Source organism: Ochlerotatus camptorhynchus, unplaced genomic scaffold (genome assembly GCF_037179485.1).
Source record: "Ochlerotatus camptorhynchus isolate MF236.1 unplaced genomic scaffold, CSIRO-AGI_Acam_v1.1 ptg000503l, whole genome shotgun sequence".
Lineage (NCBI taxonomy): Eukaryota > Metazoa > Arthropoda > Insecta > Diptera > Culicidae > Ochlerotatus > Ochlerotatus camptorhynchus.
In genome coordinates, this window is record NW_027040988.1 from 6,698,675 (window position 1) to 6,722,924 (window position 24,250).

At 38.3% G+C, this 24,250-nt stretch overlaps 1 protein-coding gene across 2 annotated transcripts in view; it reads left to right on the forward strand.

Annotated features, from left to right (window-relative positions):
- The first annotated feature begins 452 nt into the window (after window positions 1–452).
- Window positions 453–24,250, forward strand: part of AGO2 (Argonaute 2) — a 44,568-nt gene continuing 20,770 nt past the window's right edge. The window contains exons 1-4 of one of the 2 annotated variants that reach the window (XM_065235726.1): window positions 453–631; window positions 1,440–1,554; window positions 2,857–2,988; window positions 21,007–21,132. In XM_065235726.1, coding sequence (XP_065091798.1) covers window positions 610–631; window positions 1,440–1,554; window positions 2,857–2,988; window positions 21,007–21,132 — 395 coding nt within the window. In that variant the 5' untranslated portion in view covers window positions 453–609. The remainder of the gene's footprint in view (window positions 632–1,439; window positions 1,555–2,856; window positions 2,989–21,006; window positions 21,133–24,250) is intronic. The other variant, XM_065235727.1, reaches the window with a different exon arrangement.

Genomic DNA, 24,250 nt, shown 5'->3' on the forward strand with positions numbered 1-24,250 from the left:
TGAAATGTTGGCACTGATTTTAAGATCTCCAAATTTACATTAACATAAAATATGTGTATTTTTTACTCATTAATGTGTTTACGCTGGTTACCGTGGGGGACTTTTGTTTTACTTTGTAGAAATCTTTTTTTTCTGTGTGTTCGTGAATTGGTTTACGACTATGGGAGCACTGCTTGAATAAAATTGTATAACAGTTTCCTGAATGCACTTCTGTTGACGTGCTATTTTGTTTTTGGTTTTACGTGAGAAAGTAAAAGAGAGGAGGTTTTTTCTTTTTTCCAAAAGACGCTTCAATGAGAAATATCGTTGGAGTAAAGAGTGTTTCCCGGCTCAGAGATAGTCGTCCTCGTCAGCGCTGTTTCAAAACATTGCATCAGAGTTTCTAGATCTTACATACCCCCCACTCACCCTTCAACCCAATAGATCGTCAGCACCAACTTCATTCAGTCCAGCAGTATTTTTTCAGAAGTGAAACGATAAACTTGCAGTCTTGTTATTGAATTTCATAAGCATCAAAACAGACCTAACTGACGAAAAACGTTGATAATTATTGTAATTTCTATTGTTCAACACAATCGCTGAGCTAAACAAAGTGATAATTTATTGAAAATGGAAGGTCAAGGGAAGAAAAGTGAGTAGAAAAATAATTCATAACTGAGGGCGAATACCTACTCCAAGTCGGAATAAAGATGGCTGAAGTAGATTTTTTTTTTTGCGTTTTTCCCATGTTGGAGACAATGATTCATACTCTTGTTATTGATTTTAAAAATAACAAAATCAACCTAAATTTAATCTGTTGACCAGCACTTTGACGATTGCTGATTATTCCAGAACTTTTTCTTCGAATTGTAAACGCAATAATTTTATTTTTCAATATGTTTTACGACGTGTTCAATCTTGTTTCAATCGAATGCAAGTGTCAGAAGGTGCGAAGAAAATCGCAACTATTGTTAAAATTTCAAGGAGATTTTTATTACGCCTTGACTGCTGGGCAGAACTACCCAACTATAATATAGTCAACTCGATAACATTAATTTCATGGCTACTGTGATAGCGATTTTGTATGGGAATGTGATTCTATAACTCGATGGTCCCTTCAATAACGAGTTGTATTCAAATTACGATTGATGATGGCTTTTATCAGATAAAATTTTCGTATAAACACTTTCATGGTGCTAAGCACCAACCGATATCCTCGGATTAAATCCCGATCAAGAATGTTCGCCTGCTTTAATAGCGACAACAGAATTATTCAACACGACTCTAAGCAAATATTTCGCAGATCATACAAACAGGGTCGGTATTAAAAGTTAAGTCGACTTGGAGCTTACCACCATCAATATTGTTTTTTTTTTCACTTAGCTGTTATATTTTGGAGTTTGTTCGTTTTAACTGTATAAGATTAAAGTGACTAAAATTACATTTATTGTTCTTTTCAGAAGGAAAAGGTGGTGGCCAACAGCAGCAGCAGCAGGGTGGAGGAGGGAAAAAACAACAACACCCAGCAGGTGGAGATGGACAGCAACCGCAGGGCCAAGGCAAAGGAGCAGGGAAGTGAGTAACATGAAATTATGCTAATTCTTGTTTTTTTTTTTCCAAAATTCTACATCTAAAATATTTTTTTCAATCCCATAAAAAAAATGAGTACGGTCCCAGCGTTGTCTATCTATGCATATCTAATCCATATCTCTAACACCAAAGTTCACGAGTTCAAATCTCATCCACGGACAAGTCACGAATGGCCCAAGAGTGTTAAAGTGACTAACAAAGAATGAAAGTTAAAAAACATCATTTTTTTCTAAATATAAGATCTTAAAGATTTTTTATAAATCACAGATCTAAAAAACATGGTCTAATGCTCTTTACAAATGACGGAAGACGCAAAATCTTGTAATTTTCCGTTAATTTTTAATTTCGCTAGATTTCTAAAACAATAAATTGGAGAATTCAAGCTCTCGCTCTTAACAACTCGTCCTATATAGAGACCATCAAAATACTCCATGACCTAGTTGCTCAAATCCAAGATATTATAAATTATGAAGTGTATAGTTTATTTGTCTCAGACTTTTATTTTAAGCTTGTGTACATAATTCTGCCATTTCAAATAGTTATCTGATATAACTCTTAATCTTATATAAAGATTATCTGCATATAACTATTAATCTTAATTATTATCTTCGAATTTCTAATAATTCTGCCACAATCACTTTGGAATTTCCCTCATAATCCTCAGCGTTTTTCATGTATTCTCCCTGAACATCAATGGAAATGTTCCTTGAATTACTTAACATTCAATTTCTGCTCAGGAATTCTCAATTGAATACAACTGAAATTCCCCTACGCATTGGTGACGTCATAATTCTTTAACGGTTTACGGTTTTAGGTTTTAAGACTAACCCTGGACATCCCCTACTTTAGCTTAAGTGTCATTTGAATTGAAACATCTTTGGGCTTACCCTAAAGGACCACTGAACAAGCCTGAAAAGGCCTCTAGGCTCACTCTAAATGACTTGTCGTGGAATTTTGACCCATCATCTGAATTTACTCTTCAAATTCAATTCTCGTTCAAATTTCCCTTAGCACTTAGCATTTATTCTGAAAGTTCCCTGTCCATATCCTCGAAATTCTCTTGCTACTTATACCTTTATGAAGTATGAATTATGATGCACTTTTACTATGTGCAATAATTAGTCCGAAAATGCCATACAGCTACAACAGTAACCAATTTAATAATTTATTAACGAAAACAAATGCCAATGAAGAGATTCTATCAATGAAACTTCGACCTTTTAGCACTATTCGGTTTGAGATGTTTTAAATAACGTTTATGTTGTATATTGTTTCAAATTGAAACAGAAAACAAAACCAGCAACAACAGCAGCAGAAGCAACCATCTTCGGAATCAACTGGACAGCAGGTGCCATCCAATCAGCCACAAAAACCCCAGCAGCAGCAGCAGCAAGCTGAACAAGGAAAACTTACCTATAAGTAAGCATACCTTCGTTTATATCTGTATTTCCATTATAACTTCTAGCGTTCAGAATCAAAGGGCCTAACTAAGATGATCGATTCTCTCTTTTCGCATTACTACAGTTAGTGAACCAATTTTCCGAAACTGTTCCAGTACAGTGTGGTAAAAGGATGTATTAGCTCGCAAAAGCAACATCAAACGCATCGAAAAATGGTAAATCTACTGAGTTATTAACAAAAGAGAGAATCGATGAAGAGAATCGATCATCCCAGTTAGGCCCAGTGGCGATGCGTGACTATTTCAGATACCTGTTCAACATATTTATTAAAACAACATTGTTAGTACATTATCGGTTTTGTTCACTACAATTTAGCCTATTTATACAACAGTGGAATTCTCATATTAATTTTAATTGAAAAATCAGCGATAATATTATTGTCGTAAGATAACACTAGTTTACAAAACAACATAAAAAGTGTGAACTTTAGTGGTTGACCAACGTTTCTAATGCAAAATCCTACGCTGAATTCAATGCCGTGGTCAGAAAAAATTAAAGTAGAGCCATTTTTGAGGTATACAAAAATTTGCTATCGTTCATTAGAATATTATGTCTTAATTAAAAATTTAATTTTAAAGTCATTTAAAAATTTACAGCATTTTTTTTTATTTGTTCTGCGAATTTTCCATACAAATCTTGTTTTAATCAACATTTTTAATGGGATAAAAAGATTCAAAAAATCATTCCATAATTTATTCTTAAATTCCATTAAAAACTGGAGAAAATGAGCCTTTAATGGATGAAATCGGTTGGAAATTGTCGAAGTTATGAAATTTTTTGTAAAATCATGGAAATTGAATGTTCCAAGATTGGCCGTTGTCCCGCTCCTAGGTTCATGCACCACTTCCAGTAAGCCTTTCTGCGGACGTGTACGCATACGGTGCATTTCACTAACACTACCAGCTGTCACGCAAAATTAAATGGGATATTTTCAACAATATCATTTACGCTAGTGTTTGTGAGACCGCTCGGCGAGAACCTAACGCAACCAACTCAATTTGACAGCTTTCTTTCTTTAACATTGCTTAACGATGTATACGACAAAACGTGAATTCAAGTGTAAAAATGATCCTCAAAAGTTTTGTTACGCGTGTGGCAACTATATATTTACAAAATCGGTCAATTTCACTGCTTCGTTGCAAATGCGAGGAAGACTTCGAGGTGGAATTGGAAAGAAACCCAAAACTGTTTACACAATCCGAATTTAATGATTTGGTGCGAGATCTCGACTTATCGAAGGAGAAATCCGAGAATCTCCCATGAAAACTTTACATGCGATTTGGATGCTTACAACGACACCTAGAAAAGGAACTCTAAAGCTGTTGTATTTCAGCAACATTTTTAAGTGTTTTACAAAAATGCTCATAACTTCGACAATTTCCAACCGATTTCATTCATTAAAGGCTCATTTTCTCCGGTTTTTAATGGAATTTAAGAATGAATTATGGAATGATTTTTTGAATCTTTTTATCCTATTAAAAATGTTGATTAAAACAAGATTTTTATGGAAAATTCGCAGGAAAAATAAAAAAAAAATGCTGTAAATTTTTAAATGACCTAAAAATTAAATTTTTAATTAAGACATAATATTCAAGTGAACGATAGCAAATTTATTTAGCTTCATTTTCATAAAAAAAGGATTTAAAATTTCTGCTCTAGTTCCAAAGATATTGACATTTTAGTAATCGTACTTTTGTCCAAAATTCAAAAAATCATTTTTTTTTGTAAAGGGTGATACGGTCAAAATTTGGTCAAGGGAAAACGTGTGTAAATCGGTGAAATCGTTTATTTAAAAAATCAAATTAAATTTCTTTTTCAAGTTCAATTAGTATAAAATTCAGGAAAAATATTCAGTTAGGCTTCCGCTTTCCCAAAGCCGAATTGCCGGGCCTTACGCTTGACCCCTGTCATCAGATTTTGTACAGCCACCTTGTCCACCTTCTTCGCCGCAGAAAGCCAGTTTGCCTTGAACTGCTGCTCGCCCTTAGCAGTTTTTTTGGTCTTCTTTAGGATCCGCTTGACAATAGCCCAGTATTTCTCAATTGGGCGAGGCTCTGGCGTGTTGGGAGGGTTCTTGTCCTTGGGAACCACCTGCACGTTGTTGGCGGCGTACCACTCCATGGCCTTTTTACCGTAATGGCAAGATGCCAAATCCGGCCAAAACAGTACGGAACAACCGTGTTTCTTCAGGAAAGGCAGCAGACGTTTATTCAAACACTCTTTCACGTAAATTTCTTGGTTGACAGTCCCGGAAGCTATGAAAATGCTGCTTTTCAAGCCACAGGTACAGATGGCTTGCCAAACCAGATATTTCTTTGCGAACTTTGACAGTTTCATGTGCTTGAAAACATCTGCTACCTTTCCCCTTCCTTTTGCCGTATAAAACTCCTGTCCCGGAAGCTGCTTGTAGTCGGCTTTGACGTAGGTTTCGTCGTCCATTACCACGCAGTCAAACTTCGTCAGCATCGTCGTGTACAGCCTCCGGGATCGCGCTTTGGCCGTCGTATTTTGTTTATCATCGCGATTTGGAGTCACTACCTTCTTGTAAGTCGATAGTCCGGCTCGTTTTTTGGCTCGATGCACGGTTGTAGACGATACACCCAGCTTATTTGCGGCATCTCGGAGAGAGAGGTTAGGGTTTCGCTTGAAACTACCGGCAACTCTCTTTGTCGTCTCAGCGGCTTCCGGTTTTCGATTTCCCCCCGATCCAGACTTCCTGGCTGTCGACAAACGTTCCCCAAACACTTTAATTACATTTGTAACGGTTGATTTGGCAACTTTTAGCGATTTTGCCAACTTTGCGTGCGAGTAGCTCGGATTTTCGCGATGCGCGAGCAAAATTTTGATACGCTGCTCTTCTTGCTTGGACGGCATTTTGACAACTGAAGAGTGAATTCCAAAATCAAAATAGGAGCAACATTCTACACACACACACCTTCAAAATGAGTGGTGTTCAGGTTTTTTAAATGCAAAATTGAAAGAAATACGTCAAGTTGATATTGACCAAATTTTGACCGTATCACCCTTTATATCTCAAAAATGGCTCTACTTTAATTTTTTTCTGACCACGGCATTGAATTCAGCGTAGGATTTTGCATTGGAAATGATCATCACCTTACCGAGTTCAAAAATGCTGTAAACTAGTGTAATGGACGTTTCATGTTTTCATTCAGCAACTCTCGCTCTACAGCTATCATCATCAAACCAAACAGACGCTTTTCACCCATTGTCGTTCTCAAATAATTCTAGATATAGCTGGAATTAGGATGTAACAGCTTTTGTAAACAATGGCTTCTATCGATGATTGCTATAAATTCAAGGCTCGCCAATGTAAATCAACATAACCATCTGGTAGGGGACAGACTTCCCCTACCCAACGGTTATGTTGGTTTGCGTGGGCGTGTTTTGAATTCCTAGAAATCATCGAGAGAAGACATTGTTTACAAAAGCTGTTACGTCCTAATTCCAGCTCTATCTAGATTTTTCACACGCCGTAGATCTGAAAATCCCAAGTAACCATCAAGCCCGCTAATGTAAATGTATGTAATATAAAGCCTTATAGCAGCCTTATATTGCAACGGGCTTGGTGGTTACTTGAAATGACCGCTCGACAGATGCTGTTGTGCTTGACGAAGTCAGTATCAATTTGGAAAGCCCTATAGAGTTTCCGAAAAGGTTTGGATGAGGTTTTGCCAAATATTATAAATTAACAATATGGCCCACTTCCCTTTCTCCAGGTTAGAAAGGGGACTAAAACCATTCGTGGCATTATTATTTAAGCGTGTGATCAAATTATTGATTTCGTAAAATAAGAGGTGTGGCAGACCGAATTAGCTTTTTCTTGCATATTGATCATGTAAGCCAGTGTTATGACGTCACGGCATCAGCTTCAAGGAACTGAATCAGTTGCATAAAATAAAAGGCAGATTGTCACCCCTATACTGTGTTTCGTTTCGAACGAAATTCTCATACAAAAAAATATTTTTTTGTATGAGAATTTCGTTCGAAACGAAATACAGAATAGGGGTGTGTATCTGCCACGCCTCTTTGCCTACCCTAATAAACAAATAACATAAACGAACTGTATCCCGGATGGGTAAACTATCCCACAAATGGTTTGGATGATACCTCGAACACGTCGTAAGCTCTCTTTTATGGTTATTTTTATTAGGGTACCCGATCGCAACTGACCTGATGCAAACAGGGGTGGGTGGGGGTGATCTTGGATCGAAACACAAAAGATCGATTCTTTTGGTTCGATTAATCGATTGTCAAACACGACAAAAATCGACTGGATCGATCCTTTTCATTCGATTTTTGTTTGGATCAAAAAAAAATCAATTCATTTGCATTTGCAATTTAATATTGATTTTTTTGTCTAAGATTTTATTTTTTAGCCATCGAATAAAAACAAAATCTGAAGATTTGGCATCACGGCGTAATATTTGACAGTTCTTGTGCCGGGAAGCGTGCGCATCGCACCATTGTGTTTTGTTTGCGTCATTTGAAAAGTGAAAAATGTCGGGAAGCAGATTTCGCCCGATGTTAGAAATTTGGTGATTCGCGATCGTGAAAAAGGAATTTCTTTTCGGAAAATTGCCGAAAAGTACTCGATCTCAGTTGGAGCTGTTCAGCACATATGGAAAAAGTACGAAACACGAGGAATTGTGAGGAATTTATCCGGACAAGGACGTCATCGTGCGACAAGTAATCGTGATGACATCAGAATTGTTCGAATGGCTAAGCAGAATCTGAAATATTCGTCGAGGCATATTGTGGAGTCGATGGATCTCAATGTAAGTCCACGTACTGTTGGCCGGCGGCTTAATGAGAGCGGTTTGAAAAGCTGTTTGGCATCGAAGCGTCCTTTTATCAACAAGCGGAACCAACGGAAGCGACTGGAATTTGCTAAAAAGTACGCCGGAATGACTGTGGACTTCTGGAAACGAGTTCTGTGGACGGATGAGAGCAAATTTGAGTTATTTGGACAGAAAAGGCGATCAAGGGTTTGGCGAGGTTCCGGTGACGCTCTTAAGGAACCATTAATTCAAAAGACGGTTAAACACGGAGGCGGAAATATCATGGTATGGGGAGCATTTGCGTCTGTTGTTGGAAGCTTGGCTCATTTAAAGTGAATAATGACTGCAGATGCGTACATTGACTTGTTAAGTGAAAATCTGGAAGTTTCGCTACTGAAAACTGGCCTGGAATCCAATTACATTTTCCAACAAGATAATGACCCAAAGCACACAGCGAAGAAAACAACGGTATTTTTCAAATCAAATCGGATCAAAACGCTGGAATGGCCTCCCCAATCTCCCGATCTCAACCCAATTGAGAATTTGTGGTCTTACTTGGACAACAAAGTGAATAAAGCATCGGTTTCCAACAAAAACGTTTATTTTAAAGCACTTGAAGCAGCGTGGGAGAATATCGATTCAGGATATATACAAAACCTCTTCGAAAGTATGCCAAGACGGTTGGAAGCAGTGTTGAAAGCAAAGGGTGGTCATACCAAATACTGAGAGTGTTAAAATGTAAGTTAAAAGTAATTAAACAAGAATTTTCAATAAGAAATCAGGCGTATGATTTATTTTGTCCAACTAGAAATTCTCCTTTTACAACTTATAATAAATGATGATTGAGAAAGTCATACAATATATTGAATATTCTATACCTGCACAGGTTTAGCGAAAAACATATACTTCTGAACAAACAAACCATTATTGTATGTTTGAATCTACCTGATATATAGAGCTCAAAAGAAAAATTATATGGGTGTATGATTTATTTTGTCCAGTACTGTATCTGAATTAAGTACTTTCCGTGCTTACCTGCTTTTGCACTGCGACCATCTAATTGTTTTGTGTCATTTTTTTAATCTTTCGTTCTTAAATCGTTCATTTAATACAAATAAAACGAATATTATAGCCTGTTAAATCACTCACCTAATCAAGTATCCTGAGCAAAAACAGGTAATTTGATATATCTACAAATCCACGGAATCACGAATTGAGTTGAGAGACTTACTAGTAAAGACTGGAACGCGCAAAAACAGGTCGAGAAAAAAATCGTTTCTTTCAGTCAAAATTCATATCATAAAAATCTTCTTATTTCAAGAGCTACATGTGAAAAAGGCATACAAGCTTTTTGTAAACAAACCTTTGTAGGCCCTCTTCTCGCCAACCGAGGGTCGCCCACGCAAACTAACAACATCATCGGGAAGGGAAAACCTTCCGGCGATGTTGATGGTTTGCGTTGGTGTCATATGGGTGGCGAGAAAAGGGCATAAGATTGTTTACAAAAATCTTGTATGCCCTTTTCACATGTTGTTCTTAATTTTTCTTTTGGTAGTTCAATTCATATATTTAAAGGAAAAAATGTTCGTTTATCCTTTTGGTTTGGCTGCCACGTCCGGATTACGATTGCCGCCGGTTCCAGGCTTCCTGGTGGTCTACAGACGCTCCCCGAACACTTTTAAAACGTTTGTCACGTTTGTCCAGCAATTTTGCCAACTTGGCGGCGTCGAATTCTCTTGCTGCGCGAGCAAAATTTTGACAAGCTGCTCCTCTTGCTTGGACGTCATTTTGAAAACTTGAGAGCGAACGGTGAAAACTCATCATAGCAACCATTGTATATACACTCAACTTCCAAATGCAGCATTTCAGGTTTTTAATGCAATTTTTAACAAAAATCACCAATTTGAAGTTGACCAATTTTTGCGCGTTCCAGACTTTATGCTTGTAGTTTGGCGATGAAATTGAATTATTCTGCTGCTCAAAAGAGGCACTGGGTTTCCTGCTCGTCTTCTACATCTGGCTGAAGTAACCATTGATTGATATCTGGCAAAGTTGGACCCTTATCTTCTGTCGCCTGACTCTAATTCTCCGGATTCAAAAGTTCTATTTCCTTCTGTCCCCTATGCTGCCAGTTGCACTTTAATATCGATTGTCAAAAAAATGAGAATCTGTCTGAAATTGTTGGCAAATCCAAGTTTCAATCGACCACCGTGACGCTGCAATCGCAACGGTGATAAGATCGAAATAATGTGTCAAACTGAATACAATTTAGAAATTTTATCCAAAACACTATTATTTTCTATTTATCCCAGCGAGTTTCTGTAAGTCAAAACATAATCCGAGCAAAAAAGCAGTACTCGTAATAATGGCATATAATTGATATAATGCTAAATGTTATCGTACTTTGTTTCGAAAATATCTTCCAAATAAACAAACATCATCCAAATCACCGACTAAATCTATTGCCACTTAAAAATTATTTTCAGACGGAGTATTAATCAGCAAATTAAATCGTTTTTCGTCTGGTGCTACACCGAGCAATCGGCCTATTTAATAGTTTTTCGTCGATGGATTTAGTCGGCCAACTTTGTCTGCTGTTTAATCGGCAGATGATTTCAAACCATAACATGTTTTCTGTAATTTATAAGTCTTGAAGTAGCTTATTATTTAGGAATAATGCATTACAAAATAGTTTTATGCATTTTGTACAAGATTCATCCATGCTGACAAGAAATGTGCATGAAATTACATTGAAATTAAACAATTTTGCAAACAATCATTGAAATTGTCAAGGGCTACCACAGACTTATCACCGTCTGTTAGTGCTTATTCCTGCCACCAGGCGCACAGGAGTCTACACACTATTTTTATTTCGCTGAAAACCAGCAAAATTTTGCTGGATTTTGCCGAGCTGGAAATCCAGCAATCCTACCAGCAACAAAATTTTGCAAAATAATCTGACATGAAAATGACAGCACTTTACTGTAGAACCAGCAAAATTTGCTGGTTGTTCAGTAATACAGAAGAGGAATTTATTTTGCTGTATGATCAGCAATATTAATAAAGTATTATTTTTTATTACACACATCAACATCGTAACTATATTTCAAATTATGTAGTGAAATTCAGTCAGTGAAAACGAAGAAATACTATCACAAATGATGAACGCCGACCCATTATCCACTTCCTTCTGCAAATAAATAAAAAAGGATGTCACATTACAGATGCACTGTTCTAACAGTTATACAAATATGCTAATTTACTTTTAATAATGATATAAAATCACATTAAATAGCAAAACACATTGAAAACTAGTATAAAACAATCAAAATAAATCAACTTGCAATCAGGCATGCGAAAAAGAATCCACTTACGAAATTGCAATCTATTTGACAGTTCCCGCATTTTACTGATCTAGAGTCGGTGTATAATGAGTCACGCCAAGAGAAAAACAGTGGAACTCGCATCACGGTTTTCGAAAGATTCCCTTCTCTTTCACTTGGCAACAGAGGATTTATGCATCAACTTCAAATGACTTCTAGCGAGAAATTAAATTACCGGCTGCAGTAAATTATTATACTAGTGATTTTGTTGGATTAAATCAGCAACATTTATTACAAATTCTCATTACTGATCATTACCAAACGAATCTAATTACAATTTAAATGCTCACTGCGTGTTTATGGTCATTTCTTCGATTGAATTTTATATTTTATTGCAATACCTTTCATGTAGCTTTCATAGCATCGTAATGTTTATTTATTTTGCACGATAGGTAGCCAGTTTGACAGTTCAATAGGTAGACTTGGCTTCACTCTTGGCGTGACTCATTATACACCGACTCTATACTGATCATCCAGCAAACAAACATGTTTGCTGGATTCACAGTAAATCTTAATTTTGCTGGACTCTGTTCAGCTATTCGTTTTGCTGGAAGGCTGATTCAAAATTTGGTGTTGGATTTCTCAATTAAACCTATCTGCTTGAAAATAAAAAAAATCACGAACCACCTTCAAAACTTGGTTGATTGGTGATCATACTTTTGAGTTGACTCACGGGCCTTTGCCGCAGGAATCCATTTATTCAGATGGGGAAAGGTGTCTGGAAATGATAAACTGCAGCTGTTAATGTGGCTTCTGGAGATTTAGTACTGGAACTTTATCGAGTAATTTGTATTATTTAGTGCACTTTTAAATCAGCATTCTTGAGAAATGTGTTGTTCAAAACCGGAGTAAACCGAACGAAAATGTATAAAGTCTTTGGCAAAACACGGTGGGTAAAATCTCTGTACGATTAATCAAAAGTGAGTAAGCATTAATTTAACATAATCAGAGTACATAGAACTTACTCAGATTGGTAAATCAATGTTACTCAGTTTTTGACATTTTTGACACAAATTAGTGAGCGTGTAGGATGCAAACAAACAAATAGACAAGACAAACTGCTCAGCTGGAACAGAGACGATGTTAAATGAGGAGGTTAGAAGGAAAGGGGTGTAGGTGGCTTTGATCGATACTCTTCATCGACTTTCTCTTTCGTTAATAATTCAACTGTAAACACATTCCTTGATTCGTGTGCAATTCTGGATGCTAGATGAGAACCTCCTTTATCAAACTATGTGGCAGAAGTAGCGCAAAATCAGTTTATAAAGCTGTGGCTATCAAAAGAGAAAGTCGATGAAGAGAATCGATCAAAGTCACTTACACCCCTTTCCTTCTAACCCCCTTAAATAAGAGACGTGCGAAGACTGAAAACAAAAATTCCAATCGAGCAATGTAAATAAACACAAGTGCTTCACGAGGAAAAGTGTGGGTAGTATTGAGATTGAGGTTGAAATTTAATTTTAGAGATTTAAATAATTATAAAAAAAGTTTGTATTTGAAAAATATTACAATCTGTTACATAATCATAAATTTCATTATCTGTTCCCTCAGTTAAATCCGCAACAATTTAAAAACAGGAATAAGGTATTATGATGATATTTTGTATATGCAAGTAACAAGCAAAGATTGTTGAGTTTGTGTTTGACACATAAAACCTTTTTCAAAGTCAACTCTGCACACTGTGCCTAAACACAGCATGGCACAGCGTTCAGCACGTTAGGGCACTCGGTGACAAGTAGGTCACAACAAATATAATATAAAACGGCATGACTGTCGACGTTTTGCCAATCTTTGGATGCATAAGGAGGGATACATTGTTTACTCCTTTGTAAAGTTCAATGCGCTACAATGCCATGCCACATTTCGAAAAGTACTGTAAGTATTTTCTGCACCATGAATCTATTTACTAACAAAAGTCAGTTCATCTCATCCGATTCGCAGTAAAAACCCCTGTGGCTTGTCAAGAGTCCAGAACAGTTTCAATTTACTTTTCCTCGACATCATAGTTTGGCGATAGAGTGTTGTCGATATGGCAGTCAAGACGGCCGTAACGGGTTACCTCCAACGAGAGCTGGTCAAATACCTAGAAGATCTGGTTGTCCAATACGACGATTTAGTTCAGAATGGGGTCGGCGAAATCGTTGAGTTTGCATTTGGTTCAACAGGCTTAACTGTACATGCTGCAGAGCAAATTTTGAAGAAGTTTGTTTTCAACGGTTGTCGAGCAGACTTCCGGAGGAGTTTCTGTGAGTAGGTTCCAGTCTTCCGAAAAACACGCGTACATTTGCACCTGATGTAAAAACATAACGTTTTTGTTGAACACGTACACGCTCTTCCTTGTGTTGTAATGTTTATTTCAATCATGCTGCACAATACACACACATGAACGTTTTGTTGAAGCCACGTGTTTTTTTTTTCATATGTACAAACACGGTGTTTGAAGTTCAAACTTTGAACACGATGTTTGTTTTCTTTGGATTGCTTTTGTTGTACGGATTACCGTGCCGGACCATTTTCCACGTTGTTAATAATGATTGTGCACTCAAGTGTTTAGAAAGCAAAAACATATTATGAGATATGTTCAAAATGTTCACAGATACGAATTTTGTTTATTTAAAACAAAAATATAAATGTTTATACTCTAAGCAAATGAATTATTCAAAGTAAATTGAAAGCATGTTTAAAACTAAAATATTTATGTTTGAATAAAATTCAAAAACATGTTTATTTCAACATAAACGGTTGGGTAAACGGTTTTTAGCGTGTCATGCCTTTTTATTTCCTTCTTGTTACATTCGGAAAAAGTTGCCCCAGCTTTGCTCAACCTCAACAGAAAACGGCCATCCATTCCGAATCCATTCCGGATCCTCCTCCGACACCGAACATAGAAAGAAACCGGTATGAGGACCAGTGGCAGAAACCGAGGCAGAAACGGCATTACGACGTTAATAACACAAATTTGCACCGGTTCCACTGAACTGGAACCCCCGGACACCCTTCCCGACGGGTCATCGCATCCCGGACCAGAACCCCAATACCCACAGCTCACCCTTAATCGCACCCGAAAAAGAGCAGGAATTAAGATGCCCTGCCCGAAGATCTTTTTTTTCATTTTTTTGCAAACCGTTTTATTTTGCTTTACCCTGCACTCAACTACTAAAATAATTTCAAAATATGTATATTTATTTTAAACATGAGAAGCATGTTGAAAATAAACATATTTATTATTGTTCGCATAGCTGTCAAACCAAACAAAAATAAATACGTTTATTTTCAACACGAATATTTTTGAAATAAACGTAACATTATTTTTGTTTTAAACATTGATTTCACATGACTTCAAACATGGAATACGTTTGGAATCAACCTAATTTATGTTTGTGGCCAGAACAAACTGAGTAATATTTAAAGTGGTAACATTTCAAAAATATTGTTGAAAAATAAACATCTGGAAATCTTCTTCCATTGACCTTTCTGACGTTTATAACACGCACACTTGCGTGCAAAGTTTGTTATCCTCACTTTCGCTCAAGCCAAAAATGTTGGTTTGTTATTGTTATCCTCACTTTCGGACTATCAATACTCGTGCACGTAGAATGGACTATGGTAGAATACTTTCCTGATGAAAACATATGACTGACACAATCGCACTTCAAGCTGAACCTTGCATTAGGTCCCAAATAACATTGATCGGTTCTCTTCATCGACTTTCTCCTTCGTTAATAACTTGTTATGTATGTAAAGCTTCTTTTATCGGTATGTGTGCTGAAAATATCTGGGAATGTCTTTTCAAAGCCGTGAAGATACAAAGAGAAAGTCGACGAAGAGAATCTGTCAATGTTACTTAGGACCCAATGCAATGTTCAGCTTGACTTTAGCTTTATGTATTATTTGTTATTTTACAGGTACTGAAAGTATGATGAAAAATACTTCTGTTAATTGGAAAGTAGAAAAAGATGCACTTGATCATCGTTTTACCGAAGACAACAAATCAAGAAGACTGGCAACTTTGCCAGAAACAGATACAGTAGCACTGCACTTGAGTGAAGGTGGAAGCAACGCATAGAAAAATGAGCAAATACACAAACCCTTCTTCTGAGGATGTAATCTTTGCTATCAAATTCGTTCGAAGCATTTACCTTTGAGACGCGATTGTACCTGTCTCATAGCATTTGTACACGCAGAGAAATGATTTTTTAAATTCAAATGGATATATTTTTGGCTCAGGGCCTATATGAATCAATAACAAAATACATTTGGCCCTGAAACAAAAATCAATTTTTCTGCGTGTATGAGAAAATGGAAGAGTTGCCAGTCTTCTTGACTTGATGTTTTTGGTTTTACTTCACTACTTTTTCTTTATCGAATGTTGGTAAAAAAAAATCCACGTGTTCTCTATACATTTAGCACCAACGTAATACATATATTCAGCCATACACATATTTGTGATTTATTTCCTTTTAATTCCGTTATAATTGCTTATCAGTGGTGTTGAGCACTTGGCACTGATGAAGTCTGCAAGAAGCAGGGTGGCCAGATTATTTGTTTCATTATCGGTAGTTATCGGTAGGCCGTCTTAAGAAGGCTTTCTCGATACTTGAAACCTTTGTGAACGGGGGGGGGGGGGGGGGACCTTTCTCCACAACAATACACTGTCCTTCAGTTCTTCTGCTTCAAACGTGTCGAAATCAATATTTATAATTTTAATGCTAATTCTGATTACACGGAAAACAAAACATAGGTATTGAACATTTTTCAAGATTACTAAAAATCTGTGATTCTCGGTAGGAAAAGTGAAAAATCGGTAGTTTTTAACCGTTCGTCTGTGAATCGGTAGGCATCCCGAAAATCGGTAGGACTACCGGTAAATCGGTAGGTCTGGCCACCCTATCAAGAAGTAGACGAAATACACGTATCTCCGGAGAACTTTGAGATTTGAGCGTAATTGCATTTGTACAGGGGCCTCATAGCCTAGTCAGTAAAGGCACGGTATTACCAAGCCGGAGGCGGCGGGTTCGATTCCCAGTCCGGTCGAGAGAATCTTTCGGGTTGGAAATTTTCTCAACTTCCCTGGGCATAGAGTATCATTGTGCTTGCCACACAATATACAAATTCATGGATTGGTATTGGCATCGAAAGCTCTCAATTAATAACTGTGGAAGAGCATTTAGAATACTAAGTTGAGAGCACGCAATAAGCTAATATGCGCTAAGCAATAAGCTTGAATTGCGAACAAGAAGAAGAAGAAGAAGCATTTGTAAACAAACACGTCTTATCGTATCTTATCTTTCTTTATTAAAGAGACTTTCAGCCATCGGCTGGTTCATCTCTGCACAAACACGTTGATCGCCGATTTCTAGTAAATAAAAACTCAATATCGCGAACAAACTATACCAAATGATAGAGGAATCCATCATATACCTGATTGTGCCATTAGTTTTCGAGATTGAGCTTTTATTCGCGAGAAATCGGCGATTGACGAGGTTTTTACAAAACGAATTACGCCCTAATCTCGAAGTTCTCTGGATCTGTCAAAAGAAACGCAATTCCATGGTGGGTATATACAGTATATGTATATGTATATACATATAATGTATATACTGCCGCTCTTCGCGTGACGGTCCCATAGTCGTTTTTTGTCAAAACTGAGTTTTTCAATGCAAATGGTTGCTAATTACCCATATTTTCATATTACTGGATGAACTCATCAACTTTGCAGCCGGCGCCGGTGGTGTAGTGGTAAGCGTGACTGCTTTCTAACACCCCAATGGGTCTGGGTTCAATCCCAACCGAGGTCGGTGGGATTTTTCTGAGGCATAAAAATCTCTGGTCACCCTGAGAACCCCCCGTATTCAAGTTAATTTTGTGATTTTGCTGCCCCCTCGGAAGAGATGAAATTTTGCGCTCATTTTTATCAAAACAATCACACCAAAATCAGAAATGTCCCATTTTTTAATTACTCGATTAACAACTAATCGATTATTTTTTGTTCGCTGTGCTGCCATTTTTCCACCAGAGAGAGTGCAGCACATGTTTGAAACGATCGGTGATGATCCTGTGGAGATGTTAATGCATATATCGACATGATCATGAATTTATAATTAATAGTTTACTTTTCGGTTCGTTAATCGATTAAACGATTATTCGAATGAAAATCGGCCATCACTAGATGAATGTGAAACGTCATTTCAAATATAAGGCCGTTCATAAATAATGATACAATTTGAAAGGGACCGGGGCTAATCACAAATTACGTCTCCATGGTAACTGAAATAAACACGAGTGTTCACCGGTTGGTAAAGCCGTTGGTCCCGGCCCATGTATGTTGAATGGGTGCGATATCCCACGCAGGTGTGGAAGCTGCCTTCCTGCACATTCGATTGCCGTCAATGAATGGCAATCGATGTCCGTCGGTGATTGGCACTAGATTGCGGAACAGAGACCGACGTTAAATAAAGGAAAGAAGAAGAAGAACTCATCAACTTTGTTCTGAAAACGTTTGGAAAGACAGTCACATTGGTTGTCCCATCACATAAGAATCAATGGTACGAAGCAAACTTAAAACGCGATTTTCTCGGCCTGCCGATTTTCGCTATGGGACGGACATGCGAAGAGCGGTGGTATAGTATATGTAGTCACCTTGCGCAATTCTTCAATACACAACGTGTAAATATTTACATGATTGACAAATCACAGGTAATCATGACATTTTGATTTTTGAAAACAACGTGCATGAGAAAAAGAGACCTACTTCGTCGGGATCTGCCTTGATTAACTGATTTTTGTCAAAAAATCGTAAATATTTACGCTGTATGCAGCGAACGAATTGTTAATAATGCCAATTAGTTATCTTGGCTGTTACCAACGTAGATACTAGTACGCTTTGACAACTGCATGGATTTATTTTGCTTAATTAATTTAGTTCCGTTACAAATTTAAATGATAACAAAAACTGCACATGTTCGTCACTGCTAGTTGAAATGATTTCCCTTGAAGATAATCTTTAGTTTGAGTGAGTGACGAATGCTGTTTTGTCAATATCGCCAAATGACGACGTACATTGCATTTTGACGTAGGACTCCGTCTTTGATTTCTATATGGGGGTACACCTTGTGAAAACCAAAACTGGAACATGTAACAAATTAAGAAAGATTTTGAACGTTAATAACTCAGCTGCCCCTGGTCCAATTTCAATAATTTTATCACCAATCCATCAGAAATATGGCTACGCATCGAAAACAATACTTCCGAATGTTGATTTTCAACAAGAGACTATTGAAAAACTGGTAAATGTCCAGCATTGTCCAAAAGCGTCGAATTAACTAACAAATCCACCAATTACCTACATGCATATGCTGCTTCCCCAGCACAGTCGTCAGAGAGTAGTAAGTAGACGAAACAAGTCGAAGTGGCATTCGCCTCCGATCCTCGGGCGCGTGCGAATAGGGAGGATGGAATTCCGTAATATTTTGCACACTCATCGCCATACTCAGAACCACACGCTCCCAACGACCACACCACTGTGTGGTGGTGTTCGGTCGTCGAAATTAGTAGCAGCAGTAGCAGTGCTTTCGGCGTGTGGCGTTGAAAATTGCTCTCCAGTAACAACGAAAGGCTGCCTGCAAGCAGCGAGCTATTTCCCGGCGACTTCACAAACAAATAAAATCAAACAAAATCATCATGCAGAACTAGCTAGGATTTGTTTTACTTCATATTTCACAAAATTGCTTTCGAGTTTTAAGACATCGTCTCCCGCAAAGTTTCCTTTTTTTCCTTTACCAACACATACATCAGGGCTAGATAGATCTCCACAGGATCTATAGAATCCACGCAATTTCAAAAAACCAAAATGCACAGCATTACGAAAAGAGATAGATTTTAATTCTAAACAACAGGCTTGCAATTGCTCATTACAGCTAAAATGCTATTTTTCGTAATTATGAAACAATGAGATACTATAATGATAATTTTTATTTGTAAGATGGATGAGGAGGTGGTAAAGTTTGTGTATGACATATAAAATTTGCCAATTTTGCTTTCAGAAGGTCACAACTAGCGATTAGCTGTAACGATGAGCGAGCAATCAGCGATCATAAAATCGCTCGTTGAGACCTTCTGAAAGCAAAATTGATAAATTTTATATGTCATACACAAACTTCACCACCTCTTCTTGCATCTTAAGAATAAAAATTATCATTTTATTATCTCATTGTTTCATAATTACGAAAAATAGCATTTTAGCTGTAATGAGCAATTGCAAGCCTGCTAGACAAGCCAAACGATTGGAAATTTATCTACCAATCTGCTAAAATGAACACTTAGTTAATTTTCAATAGGTCACTATTGAAAAATACCAAATGTCCAACTGTTGCAATGGTGATCAAAATTATCACCGAATGTCTGAAAACAGCGAATTCGATGCGGTCCCACTGAACGGTGCTCATTCAATCACCGTAAGTGGTGGTGTCCAATCCAACAGCAGCAGGAGTGCTTTCAACAACAACGAAAGGCTGCCTGCAAGTAGCGAGCTGCAGAGCTCATATGAGCAACCATAGAGAAGGAGGAAGAAGTCCCACTGCTAGGCTAGGATCGGAATCAGTAGCTCGTCGTGCTCAGCTCAGCATTACTCAACCATCACTACAAAACGGTCCTTTTCACAGGACCACCATAAATTTGTTAAGAGTATTATTTGGACATTTGTCAAGGTCATCAGTTCCCGCAAGCAGCTAGCTATCAAGGCTCAACCTGGTCTCTATAGAAGGTGTGGAATTGTAGGCCCGAATGTATTGGTGAGATTAATCATCGTCCGACCATTTTCCAGAACACGCTGGTAGGAAGTATTAAAAATCCATATAGAATTTGAGAGAAGTGGGAATAATTCGCCTTGGGTGTATATTCAGTCCCCAGAAAGCCAATAAAATCAAATTTGTGAGAAAATTAGCTCTCACGAGTTCAATCTCTCGAAGTACCTCCTTTTTTACATATTCTGCACAAACGATACTTTCCGCCCCGCCCCATTCATATAATTCGGAAGGAAATCCTGTGAGGGGTGAATTGAATGCACTTTAATACCAAAATGCACAAAACTTAAAAATTCATAAATAACAAAAAAATCATAATACACCTTTTAAAGTCGGGTAGATGAATCGAAAATACTCAAGTTGACAGTCCCTTGGATTCTCTTCATCAACTTTCTCTTTGAAATAAATACTACAAATTTGATACGCTTACAAATTAAAAAACGGAAAGAGTTAAGATAATTGATAATTGATCAATTAAAAGAACTAAATGTTCACATTTGTTCCGTCCACTAGCGGTCCTTCTTCAAGCTTCCGTTCGTGCCTCTAGGCACAGACCCTTCTACTTTTTTAAAGTTTTATTGAAGCTTGTATAGAACGGTCGTGGTTTGTTGTGCCAGTTGGCTTCACGTCATCCGCTCTATAATGTTTATCAATAAATATGAACCTCTGAGATCCTATGATTTGAGATATTTTGCAGCACTGGTAAGCTCACTGATGGAGGGGTTATTTTTCTTCTAGCCACTTTTTCTCACAACCGTATGCCCTCAAATCAAGATTGTGCAAGAAAATTATCTTGAACCGAATATTACCGACCAAATTTCACATTTATTATATGCGCAAGCTATACTTCTAAACTAAATTTATCTGGGACTTCATGTATTAAAAAAGGGGTTTTCGAGTTAACAACTTAACAATGATTTCTAGAAACTGTTTGACGCACTGCACATGGATACATTATTTTTCAACTACTTACTACCCTTTTCATTTATCCCAGGCAAAAACAACAACTACGCCTTCAACAGCAGCAGCAAGAGCAGCCGCAACCATCTTCGGGACCTGGCGAACAACAGGTTCCACCGGGCCAGACACAACAACCTGAGCAAGGAAAACTGACCTACAAGTATGACATACATCATATTCTCTTTTAAATTAAAGCAATGCGCGAGCTATCACTGTACACTTTTTTTCCTCTGTTCGAGACATAAACTACCCATAATCGCATATCAGTCCCATCTTTGCTTGATTTCATATCCATATGGGACTGATATGCGATTATGGGCAGTAAATCCACTGCGACCTATTTGATCTATTGTGGTATACCTCATGTCCTTCCATTGTAGTTTCCATCACTATTAAGAAATGATGAAGTATTCGGTTTTGATACAGTTGTCATTCTTGCCTTTATCGCAAGGATCCGAGTCTAATTGAAAGGTCCCGCTCTTTATATTTACCCTTCGAAGTGTTGAAACACCTTCCAAAGGCGCACTCCTTTGTCGGTCGAAAACAAAATCAAGCAATAACACCGATAATGACGATGCATCAGAATCCTAGTCAAACTAGAGAACAGCGAATAAAAGAATCACGTAGATGAAAAATAACTACCTAATTGATCGCTTAGTGGTTTCGGATCGTTGCTTCGACGTCATCGCTCTCACTGAGACTTGGCTCGACACTCGCACATTGTCAAATCAAGTGTTTGGTTCCGAATACGAGGTTTTTCGATGCGATCGGAATCCGTACAACAGCTGCAAATCTACTGGTGGAGGCGTTCTCATGGCGGTCGGCTCTGGATTGAAGGCAAAGTTATCGAAAACGATTCATGGAATTGTGTGGAACAAGTTTGGATTGCCAGTAAGCTCGCTGACCGCACTTTGTTTTTGTGTGTAGTTTACTTTCCTCCGGATCGAACTCGCGACTCTACGTTAATTGAATCCCACAGTAAGTCTATTCGAGCTATAATGGAGATCGCTACAGCTGCTGACGAGATGATAATCATTGGCGATCTATCGGTCTATCAATCTATCGGCAGTTTCTGGGCGATCATCTTACGGTGGATTCCTGTATCCAGACCACGACCGTTCTACATTTCACTCTGGGACTGTAAACCTTTTGGATCATTACAGTATCTCCACTCTGAAGCAAATCAACCACGTGGTTAATTAGATCAATCGTAGCTTAGACCTTTGCTTCGTCACCGCTCAGGATACTGCTCCGCATTTGTCTATGGCTGTTTCTCCGCTGATAAAGACTGTTCCACACCATCATCCTTTAGTTATTTCACTTGAAGGCATCCAAACTCCTGAGGTAATTCCACCCCCCTAGAGGTCTCCTACGATTTCCGAAATGCTGACCACGACAGTATCGGGGAACTTCTTTCGAATTTGGACTGGCACAGGATACTCGTCCCTGCCGATGTTAATGCAGCTGCCCAAACGGTCTCGCATATTTTGGCTTACGTCATTGAGCGACACGTTCCGAAAAAAGTTCCTAAACAAGGTAATCATCATCCTTGGCAAACAAGTGAACTCCGTATGTTAAAGTCTTCCAAAAGAGCCCCGCTAAGAAAATACACTAAGAATCACACCCTACAACTCAAGGACCATTATGCGAGGATCAATCATGCGTATCAACGAACCAGCCGCCAATGTTATCGGCGTTATCAACAAGATGTTCAACGGAAGCTTCGATCTCACCAGAAAACTTTTTGGAATTATGTGAATAAGCAATGAAAGGAGTCTGGCCTTCCATCGACTATGGTACTGAACGGCGAAAAGCTTCATCCCCTCAGGACATTTGCCGTCTGTTCTCAACTAAGTTGGCGAGTGTATTCTCGGATGAGAACCTACCTGACGAGCACGTTTCTCTAGCAGCCAGTAATGTTCCAATGTCTGGTCAATCTTTGGCAGCTATCAACATCGACCTCGCTATGATAACTAGGGCGGCTTCGCAACTGAAGTCTTTATTTAAGCCTGGACTTGACGGAGCTCCTTTCGTCTTTCTCAAGCAAAACATCGATAGCCTGTTCGAAATGTCCCTCTTCAGTGGGGTGTTTCCTTCCTGCTGGAAATCAGCTGAAACGTTTCCAGTGCATAAGAAGGGATGCAAAAACAAATATCGCGGCATCACATCGTTGTGTTCCATATCTAAACTGTTCGAGTTGGTCGTTATGGAATCATTAGTCTCACTTCAAGCAGCACTTGAGCGAAGACCAGCATGGTTTCATGGCAGGGCGGTCGATTACTTCCAACCTTCTGTGTCTCACCTCGTACATTACGGAGAGTATGACAGACCATATGCAAACAGATGTCATCTACACTGACCTATCAGCCGCCTTCGACAAGTTGAACCATCCTATAGCGATCGCCAAACTGGATAGGCTCAGCATAAACGGCAGTCTCCTACGATGGTTCGCATCCTTTCTATCTGATCGTCAGTTGAACGTTGCAATCGACGACTGCCACTTCGGGTATTCCGCAAGGTAGCCACCTCGGCCCGTTGATATTTCTTGTGTATTTCAACGACGTCAATTTCGTCCTCGACTATCCACAACTGTCGTTCGCAGACGACATGAAAATCTATCTCCGAATCCGAGCCATCGCTGACTGCCACCTTCGCCAACTGCAACTCAACGCTTTTGCTAATTGGTGCCAACTGAACCGCATGGTTGTAAATCCAACAAAATGTTCAGTAATCACACATTCAGCTATATCCTAGAAGGCGTTGACGTACATCGTGTGAATCACATTAAGGATCTGGGAGTCATCTTAGATTGTCAACTCACATACAGCTAGCATATCTCGTACGTGATCGACAAGGCATCCAGAAAGCTCGGCTTCATTTTCAGGATAGCTAAAAGTTTCACGGACATCTACTGTTTGAAGTCGCTTTACTGCTCCCTCGTCCGGTCGGTGTTAGAATACTATGGAATCCCAATTACCAAAACAGTGTACAAAGAGTAGAATCTATTCAACGACGATTCATCTGGTGTGCCCTTCGACGATTGCCTTAGAGGGATCCTCATCGCCTTCCAAGCTACGAAAGTCGGTGCCAGTTAATTCACCTTGATCCTTTATGGAATCGAAGAGATACGACAAGGGCCCTGTTTGTAGCAGACATTCTACAGACACTCGACGTTAACGTTGCTTCCTTATTTGATTTTCACTTGGCACGCGAAACGCTGCGTCAGATATTCCGTGATATATTTTTAAGAATTAGGAATTAAGTTGGACTTCACGGCC